Below are 20,300 nucleotides of genomic sequence, written 5' to 3'. Positions count from 1 at the left end.
GGCCGCCACCGCGCTGCCGAAGCCAGCGGGGTGCTGTGGGTCCCGGCCCGGCCCGGTGGCACCGCTCCCCACCCACTCGGGAGCGCGGCCGGGCCCGGCGAAGGTCGCCGTCGAGTCCCCGGCAGCGCGGCGGGCCCAGCAATGCCTTGGATGCCGGCGTTGCTCCCGCCGCTGGCGTGGCAGGCGGAGGCTGCTCTGCCCAGGGAGAGGCCGAGATCCTTCCCGCTTCCTGCGGGGAGAGGCAGCCCGCGCTCCCCGCGCCGGTCCCCGGCAGAGCCGGCAGGGAGCTCCCCTCGGGGCTCTCGGGGAGAGCCGACTATGCCCTGTCCCACGGGCCGTGTATAAGGAGTCTCAGTTAAAAGGCACAGTGCACATTTTAGGTTCGCTAGTCATTAAAAAGAGGTGTTCCTTCATATGAAAGTGCGCTGTCCTCCCCTCCTCACCCCCGTATTAAAGGATTCCCATCACAATTCCCTGTTGAGTCTGTGCAGAGTGAGTGCTAGTTTTTTTCCAGAGTTCAACCATAAGGAATGGATCTAGGAGGTAGATACAGGTACACAAATGCGTTCAGAGGAGAGAAAACTTGCTTTAATTTCTAGCAGAGAACGTAGTTGTATTCATACATGGGTAAACCAAAGCAGAATTCTAATTTTTAGACATTATTAATTATACCTTACATTTATATGTAGAGAAAACTACGAAACTCAAAACCACCCAAACTATCAACTGTTACTGTTGTCTCACATTTATGTTGAGAACATTGGTCACGGTTGTGCTCTGCCAGGTGGAATGTCCTTGCCCCCTTTGAACTTGATAGAAACAAACTGAAAAGCAAGTGCTGTCTTGCTGTCACAGACCTCTGGGTTATTTATTTTATAACCAGTAGTAATTGGAAAAGGAGAATAATTTTAGTTTATAGGGCCCCCTTAAAACAGCATTCCGAAGGGATCTGGTAGGAAAAGTGGGATTGGTGTTTGTGTAGGCCTTTTTTCCCACCCAATCCTAAACTTTGACTGCAATACGTTGGGTGAGATTAAAAGTGCTGGGTAAAGTAAAGGATCCAGAAACTGTAGAATCTAAGTGACCAGAATGAAAAATTGAGCCAGCACATAGTTCAAAGTCAGGGGGGTTTAGAGGATGTAAAAATGTAAATCAACCATGTTCTATTTTTAACCAGCAAAGGTATGCCTTATATATGTGACTATCATGGAAATGAATTAATTCCTGCAGTCATTTGAGGAGTCCCTCAGGTGAACTCTCCCTCTTCCACAGCACCTGTTTTTACCCAGGCCATATGCCCTCATTAACTCCTGAGCAATTTTCCATTTCGTCCTTCTTTCTATGTGGATTTTTCCCTTCTTTTAATCTTCTGCATTTCCAATCCCTTCCCCTACCCAGCCCCTTGTTTAGCTCTGAAGCATGCTATAATGACTACAATGACTCCTGCTCCTAGATCTTTATGGTAGAGGATGTTTCCAGGGCCCAGATAACTGCCTCACTGAAAAACAGTTCTGCACGCTGATCGTGGCAGGTGGCATTGTGTGTTTGTTTGGAGACCATCAGAAGAGGAACAACGGGGATGATGCAAAACAGAGTTAGCAGAACTGGATAGAGGAGGGAGTATAGATAGCTGTTTGCTGTCTGTCTGGAAGACTTTGGGGCATAGAATGGATGAATGTTCCTGTACTTGTCTTACTATTGAGTGAACTTTGCAGTCTGGGACTCTACAAAAAGCTTTTGTGATTCACAGTAGTAACAAACAAAATATACTTGTCTGTGTCCAATATTTTGCTACTGGAATAAGTGGTAATTTTTTTAAGCTCTGAGATTAAAGATAAATTTCACTTATGACAGCATTTCCTGGAGATTTCTGCCCACTTGCACATAGCCTCAGTGGTCACAGATTCCTCAGGAAGTGTGTGTGCCCACAAGGTCATTGCAAACAGTTTGGGGTTTGCCTTTTATGAGCAACTTTTGACTTCAGCAAGTACGGAAGAAATAGAGGAAATATCTCAGCATAGTTTTTCCTGCACATGACATTCAAAACAACTAGTAAGTGCTGCTAACATGCAAAAGCTTTTATTGTTTTCACATTTTCACAATTTCCAGTTAATGTTAGAATAAATTTTATTTAATTTGAAGCATTTGCAACACTCGTAGGCTAAGGTGCTCAAAATATTGCTCTGAAAGTAGCTGTGGGGTATTAATGTCACCTCTTACACTGTCAGTGAAATTGAATTTCATTTCTAGTTGGTTACACTTCTCTTGACCTAGTAAAGAACTTCATGTGCAAAAGGTATCTGGTCCTTTGTTACAGTCTGATATACTTTGAGCTAGGTCACTATTTCTCAACAAAATCAACGGCATTTCCTTAAAAATAGTTCTGAAGAACATGAGAAGCACAGGTAATGAATTAGCATGTTTTATTTGTGTGTTTAGATTTTTGGCAAAGATCGTCTGACCTTGCCATGAGTCTAAGAGGAGTCATGGAGAGACATTTTCTTTGTTTCAGTCAGTAACAATATTTTGAAGTTTCCACTCCTGTTTACAACCTTTCCTGACAAGCTCCCTTTATTCCTTTCCCTCGGGGTCTGTGATCCTTACAACACAAAAAAGAAACTTTTAATACTAGTAGTTCTGTATCATATTACCCATATTTGGAAGGGAGAGGAGTGGGTTAACAAAGCAGGCCTGAGCTTCTGGTTCATCAGAACGCTATAACATATGCCTCAGTTCAGTAGCTTAAATCTCACAGTTCCTCGCTTGGGTGACTTCTCAAGTGAATAAACAGTGCAGGTTCTGCTGCTAAGGGTGGTTGGGCAGGAAGCAAACTAGCTTTAGGTTCAGTCTGAGTCAGGGCCTATCTGGTTGCAGAGTGTATCTCCAGACTGGCAGAAGGGTGGGTTGTAAATTCAAGCTCTGAAGATGTACCAAAAGTGGCTAAGAGATGCTCTGGTGGAGTGCTAACAGTTTTAGAAATGCTGCTAATGAAAAACTGTGTTTGAAAGGTTGCGGGGAAGTCAGTGGAATTTCTCACCTCCTCTTCCACTTATATTTTAACCCTGTGTGTGCTAAATGAAAGAGATCTCTCTAGAGAGGCAGATTGACTGCATTCATGGACATGAGGCTTTTCTTATTAAGAAACTATTTTCAGTAACACCAGCTGTTTTAAAGCTTAACATTCTTCATCCCAAAACTATGTGCAGATGAGCAGCATTAGTCAGATGGCATTTATTTAGGCACTAATAGTGACCAGACAACCAGATAAAATTCTCTTTCTTTCTTCCAGACTGACATGCTTATGATTAGTTGTAGGTATCCCTCTCTCATGTTCAAAGGACTAGAAAGCCACAGGATTTTCCACTGCTTCTTGCCTCATTTTCTGGAACTCCTGACAGGAAAACCAGTTGCTTAATAAAATAGAAAATCTGAATTTAAAGTGAGCTGTTTAATATCTGCACAAGAATAGCTGCAGAATGTATGCTGGCAGTGTTTCTCAGTGAGCATATGCCTCTTCCTGTTGTCTTAAAAATTATGCACACCTCTGTTGGACATCAACAGTGAAAGTGGAGTTTATTGTTTATCCCATATCAAGGGATATGGTTTTGAAGAGGCAAAAAAAGGCATTCCTTTTGTCCATGAATCAGCTATGAGGAGAACTCCAGAAAGAGGCAATCTCAGATTGCCTGTTATGGCATTTCACTGGTATATAGCAGCCATCATTGTCACAGACAGAGTATTGGAAAAGACTGCCTCATACAAAGTGATTCCTGACTTCATTCTTAAATAAGATGGATTTTTAGAAGATATGTGCATACTTCAGAAACAAGAATTTGTCAAAAAAGCACATTAAATCAATGCTTTCCAAAAGAAAAAAAGTCATTAACTTCAGAGAACACAAGGGATAACAGGCTATTGCTATTGTTTGAACTTAGTTCACATTGTGAAAATAAGTATATTATATAATTATATTATATATTATATAATATATATAATATATATATTATAATTTTACTGTTCATGCTTTTCCTCAGAAAAATCTCACAGGTCTTTAAAACTGCTTTAAACAGAGTGTGTGGCAGCAGTGATCTGTGCAACACAACAGCTATCTAGCAACCAGTACCACCCTACAACTACTGAGAAAAGAAGCCTTTTATCTCTGTAATGAGTACGTTACTTTCTCCCAAATCTTAAATATAATCCAGAACCCAAATTCTTACATAAAAATTCAATGGGAAACATTCCCCAGGTGTAAGGTTAAGGATTTGTTTGCTGCGTCTTCCTTAAGACAGAGAATTCTAGATAATGCCTTTGATAATAAACTACTGGTTAAATGCCAGATACTAAACCCATGTAGAAAAAAAAGCCATGTATTCAATCACTGTCTCAAAGCAACTCAAAATGTCTTGCTTGCATAGATGTACTCTTCCATGATCATATGTTCAACATTTTTTCCATTTTAGTGGTTTCCGGTAAGGCGTATGTGCTGCTTTTAAATTGAAGTTAGGCTTCTTTCTCTCATTTAATTTCACAAACAGATGCTTTGTGATATTATGCCTCCTCATGCTTTAGAAATCCCTGTCCATTAGTTTTCCTGTTTAGGAGGGGTTGCAAACCAAAGAGCAGGGGGAGCAAGAGGCAGTGTAATAACACATTCCCACAAAGGAAAGAGAACATATTTGCTTACCTGGAAGAATGGGGATTTGGGGTTTTTTCAACTGCTTTTGGTAAAGTTTGAAAAATCTTGTAGAAATGTCATTGAACAATAAATCTCAGGTGTTCCTCTCCTTTTCAGCAGTTCTATGACAAGATGACTTAGACTGAATAGTTTGAAAAGACAGTGATATGAATTAGTTCAAATCAGAATAGTTAATGGAGTTCCTCAGTCCAACACCAGCCATGAACTGGAAAAGTTAAAAGAAAAACTATAACAGTAAAATAGAGCAAAGTGGATAAGGAGTGAAGCTATTTCACAGCCCCATTTATGGTGAAGGCAGAGTGAATAATATATGTTTTTCTTGAAAGGAAAGGAGGAGTGTAGAATGAGGTGTTATCTCTGTCAGTGCTGCTGTAAAGGGGTAGCTGACAAAGCACAGCGTGTGAGTGAGGGGAAGAGACCAGAAAAGAGAACTGAAGAAATACCATGCTTTGAAGTTATTTGAACAACTGTTTTGGTATATTACATTATTCTTAATGCACCAGTTAAATTCATAGACTGTGTAGTGCAAGTAAACATAAGTAGATTTCGCTCCCTTTGCTGGTCAGTGTTTGTTTTTTGACAATTTGACTTGTTGACTTAGGTGTGCCGTTCTGCTTCACTAAAACAAGATCTTGCATTGCTTTTACAAAAAGAATTGCCTGTACTTCTTATTTGTGCCACCTTCACCATTAACATATAAACCATTATGGGAGTTTGAGGTTGACTAGGAACGATAGATTCCGCCCCCAGGGTGCAGGTGATTTAGATTTCACCTGTGCCTGTAGCTCTCATGTAATCCCAGTTAGCCTGAGGATTGGTCATGGCACACATAGCAAAAATGATTATTCCACATAGGTGAGTAGGCTAGTCTAGGCCTTGCTGATTGAAAACTGAAGGAATTAGAGCTAAACTCATTTGCAGGCTTCTATCCTTTTTTTTTTTGCTCCAATTATGCATGTGTGTGTGTGTGCGCACGTGTGTGCACCTTGAAAATTAACCAGGGTGAAAGGGAGGTGATAAACCATCTTTCTTTGTAGTCTGCTCTCTATTCCTAGCCATTTCCTTGCTTTTGGTACCAGCCAGCACTATAGGCACCCCAGTATTACCAGTGACCTGGGAAGGCTGGTGTGTGTGGGAAGGGGCGAGCGCAGATTGTGGGCAAGCCAAAATAATTTCAGCAATTTGGTAAAGCAGGGAGATGGTGGGGGAGGAATGGGGTGGAGTGGAAAGACATCGAGTGGGTGTGGCTGGAAAAGCTCAAGCAAAGCTGTGGGTTTGGGGGTATGCCAGCTCTTGGGGTGTGAGAAGTACTGTGCCATGTAGAACTAACTCTGGAGGGCAGAGAAAGTTGGAGCACGACAACAGTGCTCACGTCAACCCTCTCAAGCCAGAAGTAACAGCCTTTCTTTTGTCACACACACAGTCCACTACCATTCACCTCGTGCAATGTCTGTTTGCTGCTGTTTTCATTATCTCTACTTCAGTAACTCTTTGGATTGCCTTCCTTGCTGCCCTCACCACCAACTTTATTTTCCTTATTGTCCCATTACCCTTTCTCTTCTTTGTCTCGCCCCCTGCTTCATTCTCTGATGCTTTTTGCCCAATTGGTCCCCGATGGTTAGATTCTGTTATTAGTGACCCTGATACAAAGAGTGAGTTACTGCAATCACTTCTTCTGTCTTTTTAAAAGATGGGTGCAGTGACAGCTTTTCTGTGCTGCTCTTACAGAGAAGCTATCTTGAATAACATTCCCTGTATACTTTGGTAGCAGTTCAGGAGAATACTCTCTTTACTTCCTCCAGAAATTTGAAATAGACTTTGTCTGGTCCTGGAGATTTATTGCAAACTACATGGAAGGGCCAGAACTGGTGCAGATCCGTTCCACATGGAAACACTGATGCAGAGAGTTTGTAGTATGCCTGAATAAAATCAGAGATGTTCTGCAAGCTTAAAAATGCCTCTGAGAAGACAGTTACTAAATTCAGTTTAATCCTAGAAGCTGCTGCTCAGAAGATCCTGCCCTGATATAGGAACAGAAGTCCCGGATGGGCCAGGATACAACATATTGAAGAGAAATCTTTGTAAAATGACTACTTTTAAGCAATCTGGTGCCTTAAGAGGCAGATCTGTGCATGTTGATTTATTAGATTACTATTTTTTTATTATTATCTGCACTTCAACTGTTGCCCCATGTTGGCTGTTGAGTTTAACTTAGTGGGAGTTGAAGTCCCATAGGGCAAAAGTCTGAGCTACCCTGAGACAGATTTCTTGGACTGTCTACTCACCCTGCCAGAAGCCAGCTACACTCACACTCTCTACCTTCAGGCCCATCAGCTGTCTAGCACAGCCTCTGGCAAAGCACAGGTCAGCACCAATACACTTAAGCAGATTTTAGCTGGCTCCACACAGGGCCAGCTGAGGTGTCATCGTGTCCTGGGGTTGAGGGGGAACCAGATAGTGACAGCACACATCTGTCTTGTCTTTCTCCACGCTACAAAAGAGTTTATCACCAGACCTGTGTGCCACACACACACCTGGACGCAGCCAGGGTTGATTGTTCCTCTCTGGCTCCACAGCAGTGAGAAACAGCCCGGAGCCCTTGTGCAGCTGCAAGTATCTGTTCAAGCCCCTGCAACCACACAACACAATGTTTACTTGATGGGATCTTGGTTTTTTGCCATGTGACACACAATCCCCTTCAGGAAGGGCTGTTTTATTCAAAAATTTCTTAAGACCACCAAGCATTTTTATTAGATACTATCACTAATTACAATATAAACTTAGCAGCTCACACAGAGGGGAGCTGTGCCAGACAGCACCTACAAATAGCTTTTCTGAACTCAACTCTTACTCTAGGAGCAGACCCTGAAACCACTGCAATCCCTGCGAGTTGCCCTTTTCTAGTGCTGATTTTACATCCCAGTTGAATAGATCCCAACTCCTGCAGACATTCTGCAGACTTATATTATGGTATAGCAATTCTTTGGATAGCAACCTCCTCTTACTGATTGTGAATTTGGTTTAAATTTTGGAAGACTTGCATAAACATTTGTATGGTGGGTTTATTTGTTTGTGGGGTTTTTTTGGTTGTTGTTTCCTTTTTACCAAGCATTAAGACTGTGTTTATAAACAGTAAATAGACTGGCACTAGTTGTTACCCCAGTAAAGTCTATCTATTGCCAAATAAGCATAAACATGCCCGTAGTAGGGAAGAAGTGTTCTACACCTACCTTATTCCCAAAGGTTTGTGAAAATGTCCTTGCTTTATGTTTGGTAGGTGCAATTTGTAAACAGGTAGGAAAGCACCACTGCTTAAATAGAGAAGACAGCTAAAGAGTTTTCGTACTTCTCAGCTTTCTGTGCTGGCATAACCAGTCCTGAGCAGTGTAGCCCTGGTGAGTGCAATCAGATAGGAGCCTTCTGGGGCAGTGCATCAAGCTCAGCAAATCCATGCTAGCAGCAAGCAGCCTGCTTTATATGTTACTATATTGCAACAGATGCTATGTTTAGCTTTTCACTTCTCTTCCAGCTGTTGAGTTTTTAAACAAAATCTTTACTGACCTTAAAAATACTACTCAACGAGTAAGGAACTAGTAAAAAATTATAAAAATGTCCCTCAGCCCTGTATGGTCCTCACTTTTGAGGCATCTTCCCCTTTGGCAAGAGTTTGACTTGATGCACCAAACTTATCAAGATTCTCTGTCTGGATCAGAAAGAATATGATTAAAAATAATAAAATACAGACTGATGAGCATTGGATAAACTGTCTTGTTTTGGGCTTTGTTTCCAGTGTGTCACTGGACATTATAGTGGCAGGTTTTAAAAAACCAACCAGACAAAATGATTGGATTTTCACATAAGGATTTTAAGAGGCTCTAAGAAATGCCAATAGATATTTCACATTCATAGTACAGTTGTGAGTGCTGATAGTATTGTAAGGGGGTACCATCCCAGCCAAAGCCCTCGAGACAGTCTTAGAGAATGGCAAGAACATAGCAGCAATGATCCCCTCCTGCCCTAGCAGGAGATGCAAGGTCTGAGAAATGCCAAAAAAGTGAATATAGTGAACTTTATGTTAGGAGTGTGATAAATTTTGATGGGTCCAGAAAGGTCTAGATAAGCAGGCAATACACAAGGAGCACAAAGATACTCTTCTCCCAAATGTAAAGCAGAAAAGCAAACATAATGAAGTGATGCATTTAATCTTTTCATTTAACAGGATTAAGAGATTAATTTCCATCTAGATTTACAAATATTATGAAGAGTTTATTGAGCTGTGTCTGAAACAGTAATACTATTTACTAGTTATTTTAACATGATTATTGTTCTAAGTAATTCATAGTCCTAGAAATTGCTCTCCTTTGGTACAGGAAGGAAGAGAGTATGCTCTTCACAATCCCTGTTCTATAAACTCCAGTCTGCTCCCCCAGTATTTTCACATCTCCTGTGGGTGACCAAATTCATTAGTCATTGAGGCATCATGTAGATGCAGGTGGATATTAATGGATGCTGTGATGAGCAGTTTAACAGGTACTTCTTGCATGTATCAGAAACTTGGCCATTGCCAATTGTCAGAAGCTCTGGAGTTAGGCATCAGCTGAAGGGGCTGGCAGAGAAGGCCCGAGGGAGGAGAATGAAGCTGGGTAGGAGTTAGGGATCATAGTCTTGGATTTAGTTGAAATTCAGCATCAAATTCTGTCCTCAGAATTAGCAGTTGCATTCCATTCTCAGCCCTCCTACCTTCTTGCCACATGACAATTCATTTGTCCCTCAGTTTCTTTATCAGTGAGACAGAGAAAAATCTCTCATCCTGGTACAGGTATCTGACAGTAAAAGGTAAAAATATCTGTCTGTCTCTTCATCCCCACACTAACATTTCCTGCAAGGAAGCCTATAGGAAAAATCCCATTCCAAGCAGGTTAATTTACTGAAACTAGTAACTGGAGAGCTCACCTGGTACTTGCTTGTATATTGCTCCGATCTTTCCTAGTTCAGGGCAGATACTGTTTGTGGGCAGGAAGAAGTCTGAAGAAACAGAGCAAAACGCTGAAACATCAGACAGCAGTGTGCTCCCTCAGCCAGTCACCCCATTTAGCTATGTTTCAGTCCCAGGGCACTTGACCTGCTTTTTTTAGATAATGTGCAGTGCTCTTCCTCCCTAATGGGGTCATGTTTATAGACATTTATGTCAGTGGCCCCTTTAAGTGAGAGTACAGCTGACCAATTCCACAATCCTGGAGCATCAGGACCAACCTTTCACTGACCCTAAACTGACCCTTTCTAGGTAGTCCAGCATGGAGGTGTTTTCCCAAAAGATATATTATGGTTGAAAGTGTATAAGGGCTCTAAAGTGTTGTTATTTCTGGCAGGGACCCAACAGCTGAACAAAATTAACTGTGCTGCTTCTCCCATTACTTTTAATCTTTGGGCATTTTTTTTCCAGGAAACCTTGAAGAGAATTCAAAACCCTAAAGGAGACCTTTACCTTCTTTTATTAATCCCCCTCTCCAGTCTCGCAGACCTTCTCTGCCTTTCCAAACTCTTCAGGGAATGCTCTTGCACTGCCAAGCAAAGCCTCTTCTAAGCTGGCCCATGACAAATGCTCTCTTCTGTATCCCTCACTCCTCCCTTCTCAGCTCTGTTAGATGGTCAAAGGACCTGCCTGGTTACCGACCCACTTGGCAGATCAGTTTTCTCAGTTTGATGCCTTTCTTTGCAGACTTGCCAGCCCCCAGGGACTGGCTCAGCAATCTTAACTAGCACAAACACTGCACATTCCTGCATGCACATGCGTACACATGGATCACTTGTCCCCTATGCCATGCTCTTGGAGAGTGTCTCTGGGGACAGGTTAATAACTAAGGTCAAATAACTAGGATACAATTCAAAAGAAACCAAACCACTTAATACTATTTTTAAAGAAGTCTCTGCAATCTTTCTGTATTTTCTATTATTTTTATATTTCCTATTGTCTGTCATTATTTTGCTAAGATAACCTCTAACAGACTTCTTGGAGCTAGCAACTTTAAACATCTTTAAAATTAAGTATTTTTAAAGAAAACTATTCCCTGGAATAACACTTCATCACAGTACTTGGGTTTTTTGGGAATGACATTTCACAAGATTTAAAAATAAAACAGTGAAGAGTAACAATTTTAGATTTTGATCTACAGAGATTTAATTGGAATGGAAGACAATGTGAATTAAAAGTGACCTTGCATTGGCAAATGTTTGCTAAGACAAAATTAGTTTAATAGTAAATATTTTTTTAAACGAGTAGTCTTTAGAGATGCTAGGTATAAAAGGAAAACTAAGGGTAAAAAAGGTCTGCTGTTAACAGAAAATAGTATGATACGCCACCTTGCTTCAGCCCTGACAGAAAAATGGGATGAACAAAAATCTACTTTAAGAGGAGAATAAAGAAACAGGTTAGAATAAGAGAACAAAAGTGTTCAGTAAACATGAGAAAGCTGCTTTCAGATTGACAGGACCAGTTCAAAGAAACTAATCAATTCTATCATGAAGCAAACAGTTTTTAACTCTGTAGATGATAAGAACCTAAAGTTCAGAAAGTTCAGCAGGAAGGCGGTAGGCATACTATCTGGAATCAGAAGGAAGGCAAAAAAGTTAGGATAGTTTAGGAAAATCTGACCAATTAGGAAAGATTAAAAGGCCCAGATGATTAAAAACAGGCAAACACATTTTTAACTTTATAAAACAAGGAAATTAAGTCAGTTTAAATTCAGTATCCCAAAGATACTGCAAAGATCTCAGAGTCACAACTCATGTGCAGAGCCACAGGAGAAGAAAAAAAAAACAACAGACAGCAGACCCGGCTAATTCAAATCTGTGTATTTGTGACTCAGATGTTCTTTAAAATAGCATGGGTGTAACTGATATTGCCACAATACAGGATGGGTGGATTGGTCACCAGCCAGTCCATATATTTCTAATTCTTTAAGGTTGTTTCTTGTTAGGAGTTCTTTAGACAGAAAAAACCCCTTTTTTTCTGCTCAAGTGATCAGCTCTCCTGTTATGTACTTGTTTGTTATACCAGTTACTACCAGTTATTAGCATTAATTTTATCAGAAGAGTTATAGAAAAATATGGAAAAGATGTAAAGTGGAAAAAACAAATGACCAAAGACCCCCATACACAACTAAGTGGGCTCTCCCTGGTGCATGCTCACAGACCTCAGTGTGAAGCACTAAGAAAGGCAGAAGCAGCAGTAGCAGGACACTTGCCTAGTGAATGCTTTCTTTGCTGTGTGACAACTGCATACCATGAGGCTGTGGAGGGAGTAATTTTGGCCAAACTAACTGGCGGGGTGTTTGGTGTATGTCAAACTAAGCCATAGCACAAAAGCTGCATCTCTCTCTTTACAAGGCTGTAAGGCTGAATTACTTTTCTAACAGACTGAACTAGACTAGTTTTGGTTGCAGTAAAATTGATGTATATTACTTAATTAGGGTTCACAGAATAAAGTGTATGTTATGGTCGTACTTTCTCAACTAACTTGTCACAGAAAACAGAAATTGCTCAGTAATGTAAAAATTTCAGTACTCATGCAAAGTTAGGCCTCCTGTAAAGAATACCGTTTCTTATGGCAGTAGACAGTATTCCTCCAAAACCGTACCATTGCAGCAAAGTCTGCTGCTGCAGTCTAATCCCATGTCAGATTAATGGCAAACTAGAAATACAGGTAGCATTCCCCTCAGTACGGCTACATTTTTATTGGTTTAAAATTGAATGTGGTAGCAGTAATGGAACAAGCAATTAAAATGTGAAGTTAAACCCAACAGCTAGGGCATTTGATGTCTTTTATGAAGTCACTGGGCTAATGCCAGTGTTTGGCTCACCCTGGAAGGAAAACCTAAGCCAGGAAACAGTCTTTATGCTTTTTGATGCTCCAGACACTAATTATTCAGCTATGACAAACAAAATACAGGAGGGCATCACTCAAGTCTTATGCTACCTTGTTATTCCCATTTAATGACTGCATCTTCAGTGTGCAGATTTTCTGTTGCCCCCAACTCACCAAACCTAACTATGCTACTGTTCACATCTGATTTAAAAAACAAATATCAAAGACAATCAAATTCCTATTCTGGGTCAACACCATGCCAACACAAAGCCAGGAATACACAGTAGCACTGTGCTCTACTACTTATTTGCAGTCAGGAGGGTTCCATCAACCATGAGCTGGACTGACCTGAATAATGAAAGCTTAAAACATATGCATAGCCTTTGCTGGTTTGCAGTCACTAGTACTATTATACCTTCCAGTCGTGATGCCTGCTTTATGGAAGACACGTGGATGCTTTCTCGTTCCTCAGCTGGCCAGTATGTGTATGCTGGTGAAAAGCTATAGGGAGGATTTGCCTCATGCTGCATTCACCCTGTTAAAAGCCAACATGATGATTCCAAACAAAAAGATAAAATAGTCTGGTGGATATACATAAATATTTATTATCAGTTTAACTTCATTTTACTGGAAGTCTTTAAACAAGGGGTTTTTTGTTGATTTTTTTTTTTTTCCAAAATGTTGCATCTGACAGATGCTTCCCTGCACTGGGAATGCATAGCTTACACTTTAGATTCCAAAACAGTCTCTTCAAGATAAAGAACCTTCAACTTTAGTGCATGTGGAGCTATTTAAAGATTGGTAAAAAGAATTCCCCTTCCCCCTCCCAAATTAAGAGTCCGTTACAAAGATTTCATTACCAAAAAGTGAATATACAAATACTAGAAAAATGCTGGCTTGAAAAAGTGATTTCAGAATTTACTGTACACATTGTAACAATTTATTATATAAGCTGCTTCTACATGCAAGCAGATCTTACATTTGGTGTAAAACATTTATACACATTCTTTACAATTTGTACATATTTAAATGGCTGTATCAAACAACACTGAGCTATGGAATTTTGGAAGCAAACAACTAAAATTGGGAGGAGAAAAAGACAAGGTTTATAAAATGTGAACAAAACTTGTGACACTGAAAAGCATCTAGACTTAGGCTTAGTCTCATTTGGTTTGGTTTCAGGTTATTCAGGCAGATCCAGATTTTACTTCTAGCACACAAAAGTAACACCAATGCAAAAGAGAGTAAGGCAACTATTGAACCAGCAGACTGTACCCGTCACTTAGAATGGCTTATAGGTAAAATGCCTGTTTTAGGGTTTTTCTTTCCTAAAATGTTTATTTTGTAGGCACATTTTAGCAAAAACTGCATTTTGGCTTCCCTGCTTGTCTATGGCAAGAAGTGAATTACTGTAGTTGGTGCCCATTGTGAACACAGGTGGTGGTGGCTTTTTTGGTTTGATTCTGTGAAAAGCCAAGGCCTCAAATGGTATTTCAGTAGTATGAAAGAGGACAATGATAAAGGATAATGATCAAAGCACAGAGTTTGTGTGATAACTAATGTGGTTATTCGGTACTTTTGCCACCTTTTAGTTTGCATTAGAAGGCAACAAAAAGTTAACCCGACCCAATAGCATACCATACTACTACATGAAGACCTGAGCTTAGTTGGAATCTGGGGACTTCTACTATTTGGGGTTAGATGAGGCAGTGTCCCCTCTGCTGAAACACTTCAAACTCTCAGAAGGGAAGCTGGCCCTGTACAGCACTAAGGAACACCAGTGCCTCATGACATAACATCGGGGGTGTCAAAGTGCTGGTATGGGAACCTGTTTTTCACACCTTCCTGAATGGCTCATTCCTTGTTTGTACTTTGTCTTCTTACAGAGTGCATAGTGAGAAAGAGTGAGCCTGACATAAGCTCTGAGTTGGTGTGCCACAAGTACAAGATTTAGGTAGAAGAAAAAAGAAGAAAGGGAAGAATGAATTATATTTACCAGAAGTCATAATGGGAACGGTATGCCATGGCTGCATATGGGAAGCAAAACTTAAGAACAAAGCATTAGTTCAGGAGATTATCATGAACATGTGCCAGAAACATATGAGAATATAAATCCTCCTGGTTACTGAATTGCTAGAGATCAATTGAATATAATAGTATTAATTCATTTTCTCAAGTTTGTCCGCTTTCCCATTTAAAAAAAAAAAAAAAAAAAAAGAAAAAAACCCAAACACATAACTCTGATGTTGATTACAAGATTTTGGAAGAACATCTGATAGACCCAAGTCTTCATTAAGTCCATGGCAACACATCAGTTTGATAATTTAGATGCCTATAACTGACAGCATTATCTAGCTGTTTTTATTTAAATGGTGATACAAATGGGAGAGCATTCAAGATAAGAGAACCTTATCTTATGATTTAGGCTGATAAAGTAAAATTTAAATAATACTTTTTTTCTACAACTGATTCTTCTTCTTCTTCTTGGGTTGTTTGGTTGGTTTTGGGTGGTTTTTTTCCCAATTTTTTCTTTTTAGTGTGGGTTGGTTTTTTTTTTTTTTTAGTTTTTGTGTGAGTTTGTTTTGTTTTTGGTTTTTTTTTTTTAAGTTTTCTTTTTAGCAAAGGCTTTTTATTGGCATTGCCCCCACGTCAATAAAGCACTTTGGAGTTGTTCTTTATTGTTGACTACTCCTTCCTTATCCTCTACATCACAGGAAAGCGGCTGAGTGCCTGCCTCAGCTTCTGTGCAATCTGAAAAAGAAGAAACAGAACATATTTAATATGTAGTGACTTTACACTGTGCAGAAATATCATTGCAGGGTAAGAAATTAATTGTTTCCTCATTTGATGAAAGACTGGAGGTTTTACTGCAGGTTTTGTGTGTAGGACTCTCAAAGCGTTCCATTATAAAGACTTTTCATATATACACTTTCTGCCTTGTTCATTTTGTACTTTCACTGCTAAGGTTGGGTTGGAGAAAGCATTGTAGGCAGGGCTGTTATCCTGCCTATTTGCTTTTCTAGCACTTCACTACACAGGAGAGCTACATGAACAAAGCCAGATTTTCCAGGAAACTCGCTTCCCTACTGAAACAAGGCTGAAACATCAGGACAGAGTTCCTGTGCACTCCCCACAGCTCTCATGGTAGCCAAGATCCCACATGTGAACGTGTACAGGGAGAGGGGACTGGTACAAGGAAACTGGTGAGGCTGCAACCAGGAGGATCAGAACAGACTGGATAAGAGACTGAAAGAAGGTAAGGGGAAACCTATGCCTAGCCCCCATCAGATGTGTCAGAGAAAGTAAGCAAAGTGATGACCTCATGGGGATCTAAAGTTGTCATCCACTAAAGATACCTCTGAAGTCCCACTGTCAAATTTTATTGCTGTGAAGAGCAATCAGTTAATTATGAGACTCCTTTAAGTGATAGAAGTCAGTTTCCAGCACACTTAAACTTGTATGTTTTACCAGTATCCCACATTAGAAAATTTGTTTTCTGGTTTAATTATAAAAAGCACAAGGAATGAGAACTAAGCTTATAGGCAGAGTGCTTAGTGTTAACATATTGAATGTCATCTAAACCCCTCCTGTCCCTTGTGCCCCACACTTGTGTACATCACAGAAGCTTCCCTTCTCACTCCCATCCTATGGGAGCTAAGTTCTGTTCAAGTGTTTTATTGTTACAGTCAGTGCAGCAGACCTTGTTGACTGCACATCACAGAACTGAAGGTCTTTGTAACCCTAGTACTGACATTGAAAATAAACCCCTCAAGCTATCAACAATAATGTTTTTGAAAACTGTTTTTTATTTCTAATAAGTTTATTATGATAGTTATGTACCTAGGAGAGTATCTATAGGAAAATATGATTTTAACGCATTCTTTGGGGTTTGGCTTTTTTTACAATTCTTTTTACAATTTTGTGCAATTCTTCAAATATCTGCTCAACAGGAGAGTCTCATAAAAAAAATGGATTACATACTGTGAGTATTTCTTATAAAAGTAGCAGCACAGCACATTCCAAGAAAACAGCACTGAAATACTGCACCTTACCGTTTCATAAAACTGTGCCTGCTGCTCCAGATAGAGACGAATGACGCTGTTGTAGTCATAAATCCGGTTACTGTGGAAGTGATTCATCTCAGCTGCAATTAGACCCAGGAGACAAATTATTTTAGAGAAGCACTTGTAATTAGGAACAGTTTCACTCAGTTCAGGTTAGTAACTGTGCAACAGGCTCAGTGTCCAGCCCTGCCAGCACAGTTTTTGTTCTCGTGCTTCCACAACCTGTTTTGCCTGCAGTACTCAACTTACGATGAAACTGTTTGTAAAACTGGTAGGGTGTCAGTTACACACTGACAAAATCTGGACACTTCCTGGACAAAGACAGGTTCTTGTGTTACAGTACTCAGGTGTACAAAGATTCAATTAAAAAACACAAGCAGAATTGTCTCCTACTGAGGTAACTACTGAGGTGTTTCCAACAGATTTTGGCTAGCACATTCAGATTTCCAAGGGTATGGATATCAAGTTGTAAGCCACAGCAGTAAATATTTAGCTCAAAATAATAATAATTAAAAGAGATACAGCCAGTAGTGTCTGACCCATTCTTCAATGATGCTATTTCAACAGATACCCAAGAACTACCATTACTGAATCCATAACACCTCACATCACTTTCTACATCTCTTGTCAGATCACAGCTTAGGGTTGAAAGAAAAGTTAAAATATATTTTGAGATATCAATAGAGGGAGAAGAAATATTCTAGATTGCAAAAGTCATCCTAGAGGCCTCTTCCATAATTTCCAGGTGTACAGCACAATCCTCTTGCATTGCTGTAACCAGGAAGAAGGGGGTGGGGAGTTTTCTTCATTGTTTTTAAAATTAATTTTGTGTGCTGCTCTGATTTTGTCACGTAAAATATTGAGTACTCTTGGCTTTAAGCCAGCTAAAAAAGATGAACTCCCTCAGCAATGAGTAGTCTCACTGAAGTCAATAATAGGATGCACTTAAGGGCTTGATATCCTGCAAGACTGAGCCCTGATTCCTCACTTCCCTGCTTTTTCAAGTGCGGTGTCCTGCATCTCATGAACATGTACAACACATCTAAGCTAAAGAGGAAAAAATTTATTCAATGAACATCCAGGAAATAAAATCTTATCCACAAGAACATGAATCTCAACCAAATTATCTGAGTAAAGCATGAGTCAGAAAAACACCTCTGCACATGATGAACTGCTTCTTGTACCAGGGTCCATGCCTTTAATTTGAGACATTATTGCTTCAAAATCAAAGAATCAGCCTGGGGTAGTTGTTTTGGGATTTTTAATTGCATTTTCAAAACATGTATCTTTTGCTCCAGCAATGTGAGATTTAAAAAAAAAAAAAAACACAACACAAAGCAGGGGGGAGAGGATTGCAAAATAACTGCAATTCAAGAAAATCTAAGCAGGTCACAAAAAAACCCTCCACAAACAACCCATGCCTAGCTCTTATTCCAGTATGAAGATTTCCTTTCAAAGTATGTTACTTAACAGATGTCTTTCAGAGGTCTATAACATTGCCATTTAGCTCAAAATTTGGTTTACCTTGTAGTGCATAAGCCATGGTGCTCACACGTTTCACCATGTTCTGTTTGTCTTGTGGCGTTATTTTACTGGTTGCAACTAACTTATCACTTTCCTTCACTCTTTCTATTGCTCCCTGTAGAAATCAAAAGCAGAAAAGATTAAAATAGTAGTCAACTTAGAGGTCTCTATAGTAACCTAAAATACCACTAGCCACATTTTGAGTTTGCATGCTATACACTATATATAGACATACAGTGACTGATTCTGCCTTCTCACATTTTCATCCAAAGTTTGTTATTTCACTGTATTGCTTTTAAGAGTTCTTGCAAAAAGTGAATTCAAACACAGGCATGAGCAGAGTCACCAGCAAATTTGAGTTTGGTACAGGCAGTAATGCACGAGGCTAAAAAGGACAAAAGGACTAAGTTTCAAAATACAGCTGACCAACATAACTGACATCCAAAAGTCTCAAATTATCAAATGCCTGTAGAACCTTTATTTACAGATTGTACAAGATGAAGCAACATAAACTAATTTTTAAGAGACTACAACTTATTGCAGTGCATTATCATTGATTCAGGAAAATCCTTGTGTCACATAAATAACAAGCATAAAAAGATACACCTTCCCTACACAATGTATTTGTGCCAAACAACATTCAGGAGAACCTATTTACATGTCTTTTGGCAGTAAGTTTATGTTTCAAGCTTTAAAAATGTTTCTTCTCCTTTATGGTATTTTTCCCCAATGATTCTGTGGGATGAAGGACTGTAAATGTCCTGAAGAAAATACACAATCTGATGTGCTTTTTTCTTTGTTGCTCTCAGAAGTATGTTCTTATGTTTTAGTTTTATACATATAACATTTCAAGTGATAAAAAAAACTTGCAAGCACATACTTGTGTACTTGCTTAATACTTCACAATTTTTAGTCTCCTGAAATACATTACAGCAAGCACATGACCATAAGGAAATCTCTAAGAAAAAAAAAAAGGCATAATATCCAAAACTAGACAGCATGGGTTTTGTACTACAAAGAAAAAAGTGGTTGTTTTTTGTTGCTGGTGCTTTGGTTTGTTTGTTTGTTTTTCCTTACCTCCAGAAATGTTAGCCCTAGTCTGTTTTTTTGATAGTAAGAAATTTCCAAACAATACATGATTACTTATTACATATCAGTAAGCCAGCCATATAAGTTTTCCTACAATACTGGTGTGGTTTTAGTATCAACTATCACATAAGACTCAAAAATTACAAATTCACAGTTCTGCTATTCTCTGCATTGGGACATGAAGTTAACCTGAAGAAAGTCATGAATGTTCTACTCCTCTCTTATAGCAGAAAGTCATAATATTCTCAACTCTTCTGAGAAGCTCTAGTTTCCCTCCCATCTAAGTACTTCTTATTTTAAAATAAGTCAACACATCAGTTTCACAGAAGCTTTTAGTGTTTCTAGAAACGGGCCAGGCTGCTGCACAAATGCAGTGCACTGTAGCACCACTTCTGCTGCTGTTCCTGCTGCCCAACCCTTGAAAGGAAAGGTTCTTCACATACCTTATGAGCTGCTATGATGTCAGGGAAGCAACCGAGAAATCCCTTATATTCATGATTTGTTTCCATCAAAAAGTGAAGATCTTTCTTTGGCTAATAAACAAAGTATAAGCATTAGTAAAACTATCTGTGGCATATTAACAGTTACAGAAAAGAAACTATGATGCCAAAAATCAGTGAAGGGGAAAAAAAGCAAGGAAAGAATAGAAAAAACCCAAACCAAAATAGTAATTGTTTATTGAAAGTTTTTCATATATGAAAAGGTTTTTATTAAAATATAAGCTTTTTAGAGTAAGACACTGAGCATCAGTGAGCAGATACCTCTGTTCCTTGTTTTACTCAACACTAACTGCCAAGATCTGGATCCTGTAGACATCTGGAGAGTGCACAGGGAAGGCAGAAACCCTACCCTGATTAATCATTGTTTTGTATTATTAACAAAGGCAGCTCAATGACATCAGAAAACACTTTTAAAGAGGAAGTAAACATTTTAACATTTTAGAAACCGGAAGGTGACTTTCTGTCCAACTGAAATACTCTCCCATCACATCCTCTCCAAGCTGACACAGTGAGGAAAAGAAGATGAAAGTGCGTTGGAAATTGTTAATTGTTAATAACAA

At 39.5% G+C, this 20,300-nt stretch overlaps 2 protein-coding genes across 5 annotated transcripts in view; both read right to left on the bottom strand.

Annotated features, from left to right (window-relative positions):
- SYNJ2 (synaptojanin 2) overlaps positions 1 to 9,701 on the bottom strand; it is a 77,194-nt gene extending 67,493 nt beyond the window's left edge. For 2 of the 3 annotated variants that reach the window (XM_050316201.1, XM_050316203.1), the window contains exons 1-2: positions 9,653 to 9,701; positions 4,688 to 4,820 (exon numbers count right to left, since the gene is read on the bottom strand). The gene's annotated coding sequence lies outside the window, so the exon portion shown is untranslated. Of the gene's footprint in view, positions 1 to 4,687; positions 4,876 to 9,652 lie in introns of those variants that run through there. The other variant, XM_050316202.1, reaches the window with a different exon arrangement.
- A 3,442-nt stretch (positions 9,702 to 13,143) lies between these two features.
- Positions 13,144 to 20,300, bottom strand: part of SNX9 (sorting nexin 9) — a 60,210-nt gene continuing 53,053 nt past the window's right edge. For both annotated transcript variants that reach the window (XM_050316213.1, XM_050316212.1), the window contains exons 15-18: positions 19,684 to 19,773; positions 18,152 to 18,266; positions 16,616 to 16,707; positions 13,144 to 15,314 (exon numbers count right to left, since the gene is read on the bottom strand). In XM_050316213.1, coding sequence (XP_050172170.1) covers positions 15,267 to 15,314; positions 16,616 to 16,707; positions 18,152 to 18,266; positions 19,684 to 19,773 — 345 coding nt within the window. In that variant the 3' untranslated portion in view covers positions 13,144 to 15,266. The remainder of the gene's footprint in view (positions 15,315 to 16,615; positions 16,708 to 18,151; positions 18,267 to 19,683; positions 19,774 to 20,300) is intronic.

Source organism: Myiozetetes cayanensis, unplaced genomic scaffold, assembly GCF_022539395.1.
Source record: "Myiozetetes cayanensis isolate MyiCay16 unplaced genomic scaffold, myiCay2020 scf2-11, whole genome shotgun sequence".
In the NCBI taxonomy this organism is placed as follows: domain Eukaryota; kingdom Metazoa; phylum Chordata; class Aves; order Passeriformes; family Tyrannidae; genus Myiozetetes; species Myiozetetes cayanensis.
The sequence above is the reverse complement of the archived record's forward strand: the minus strand, read 5'-3'. Positions and strand labels throughout refer to the sequence as shown.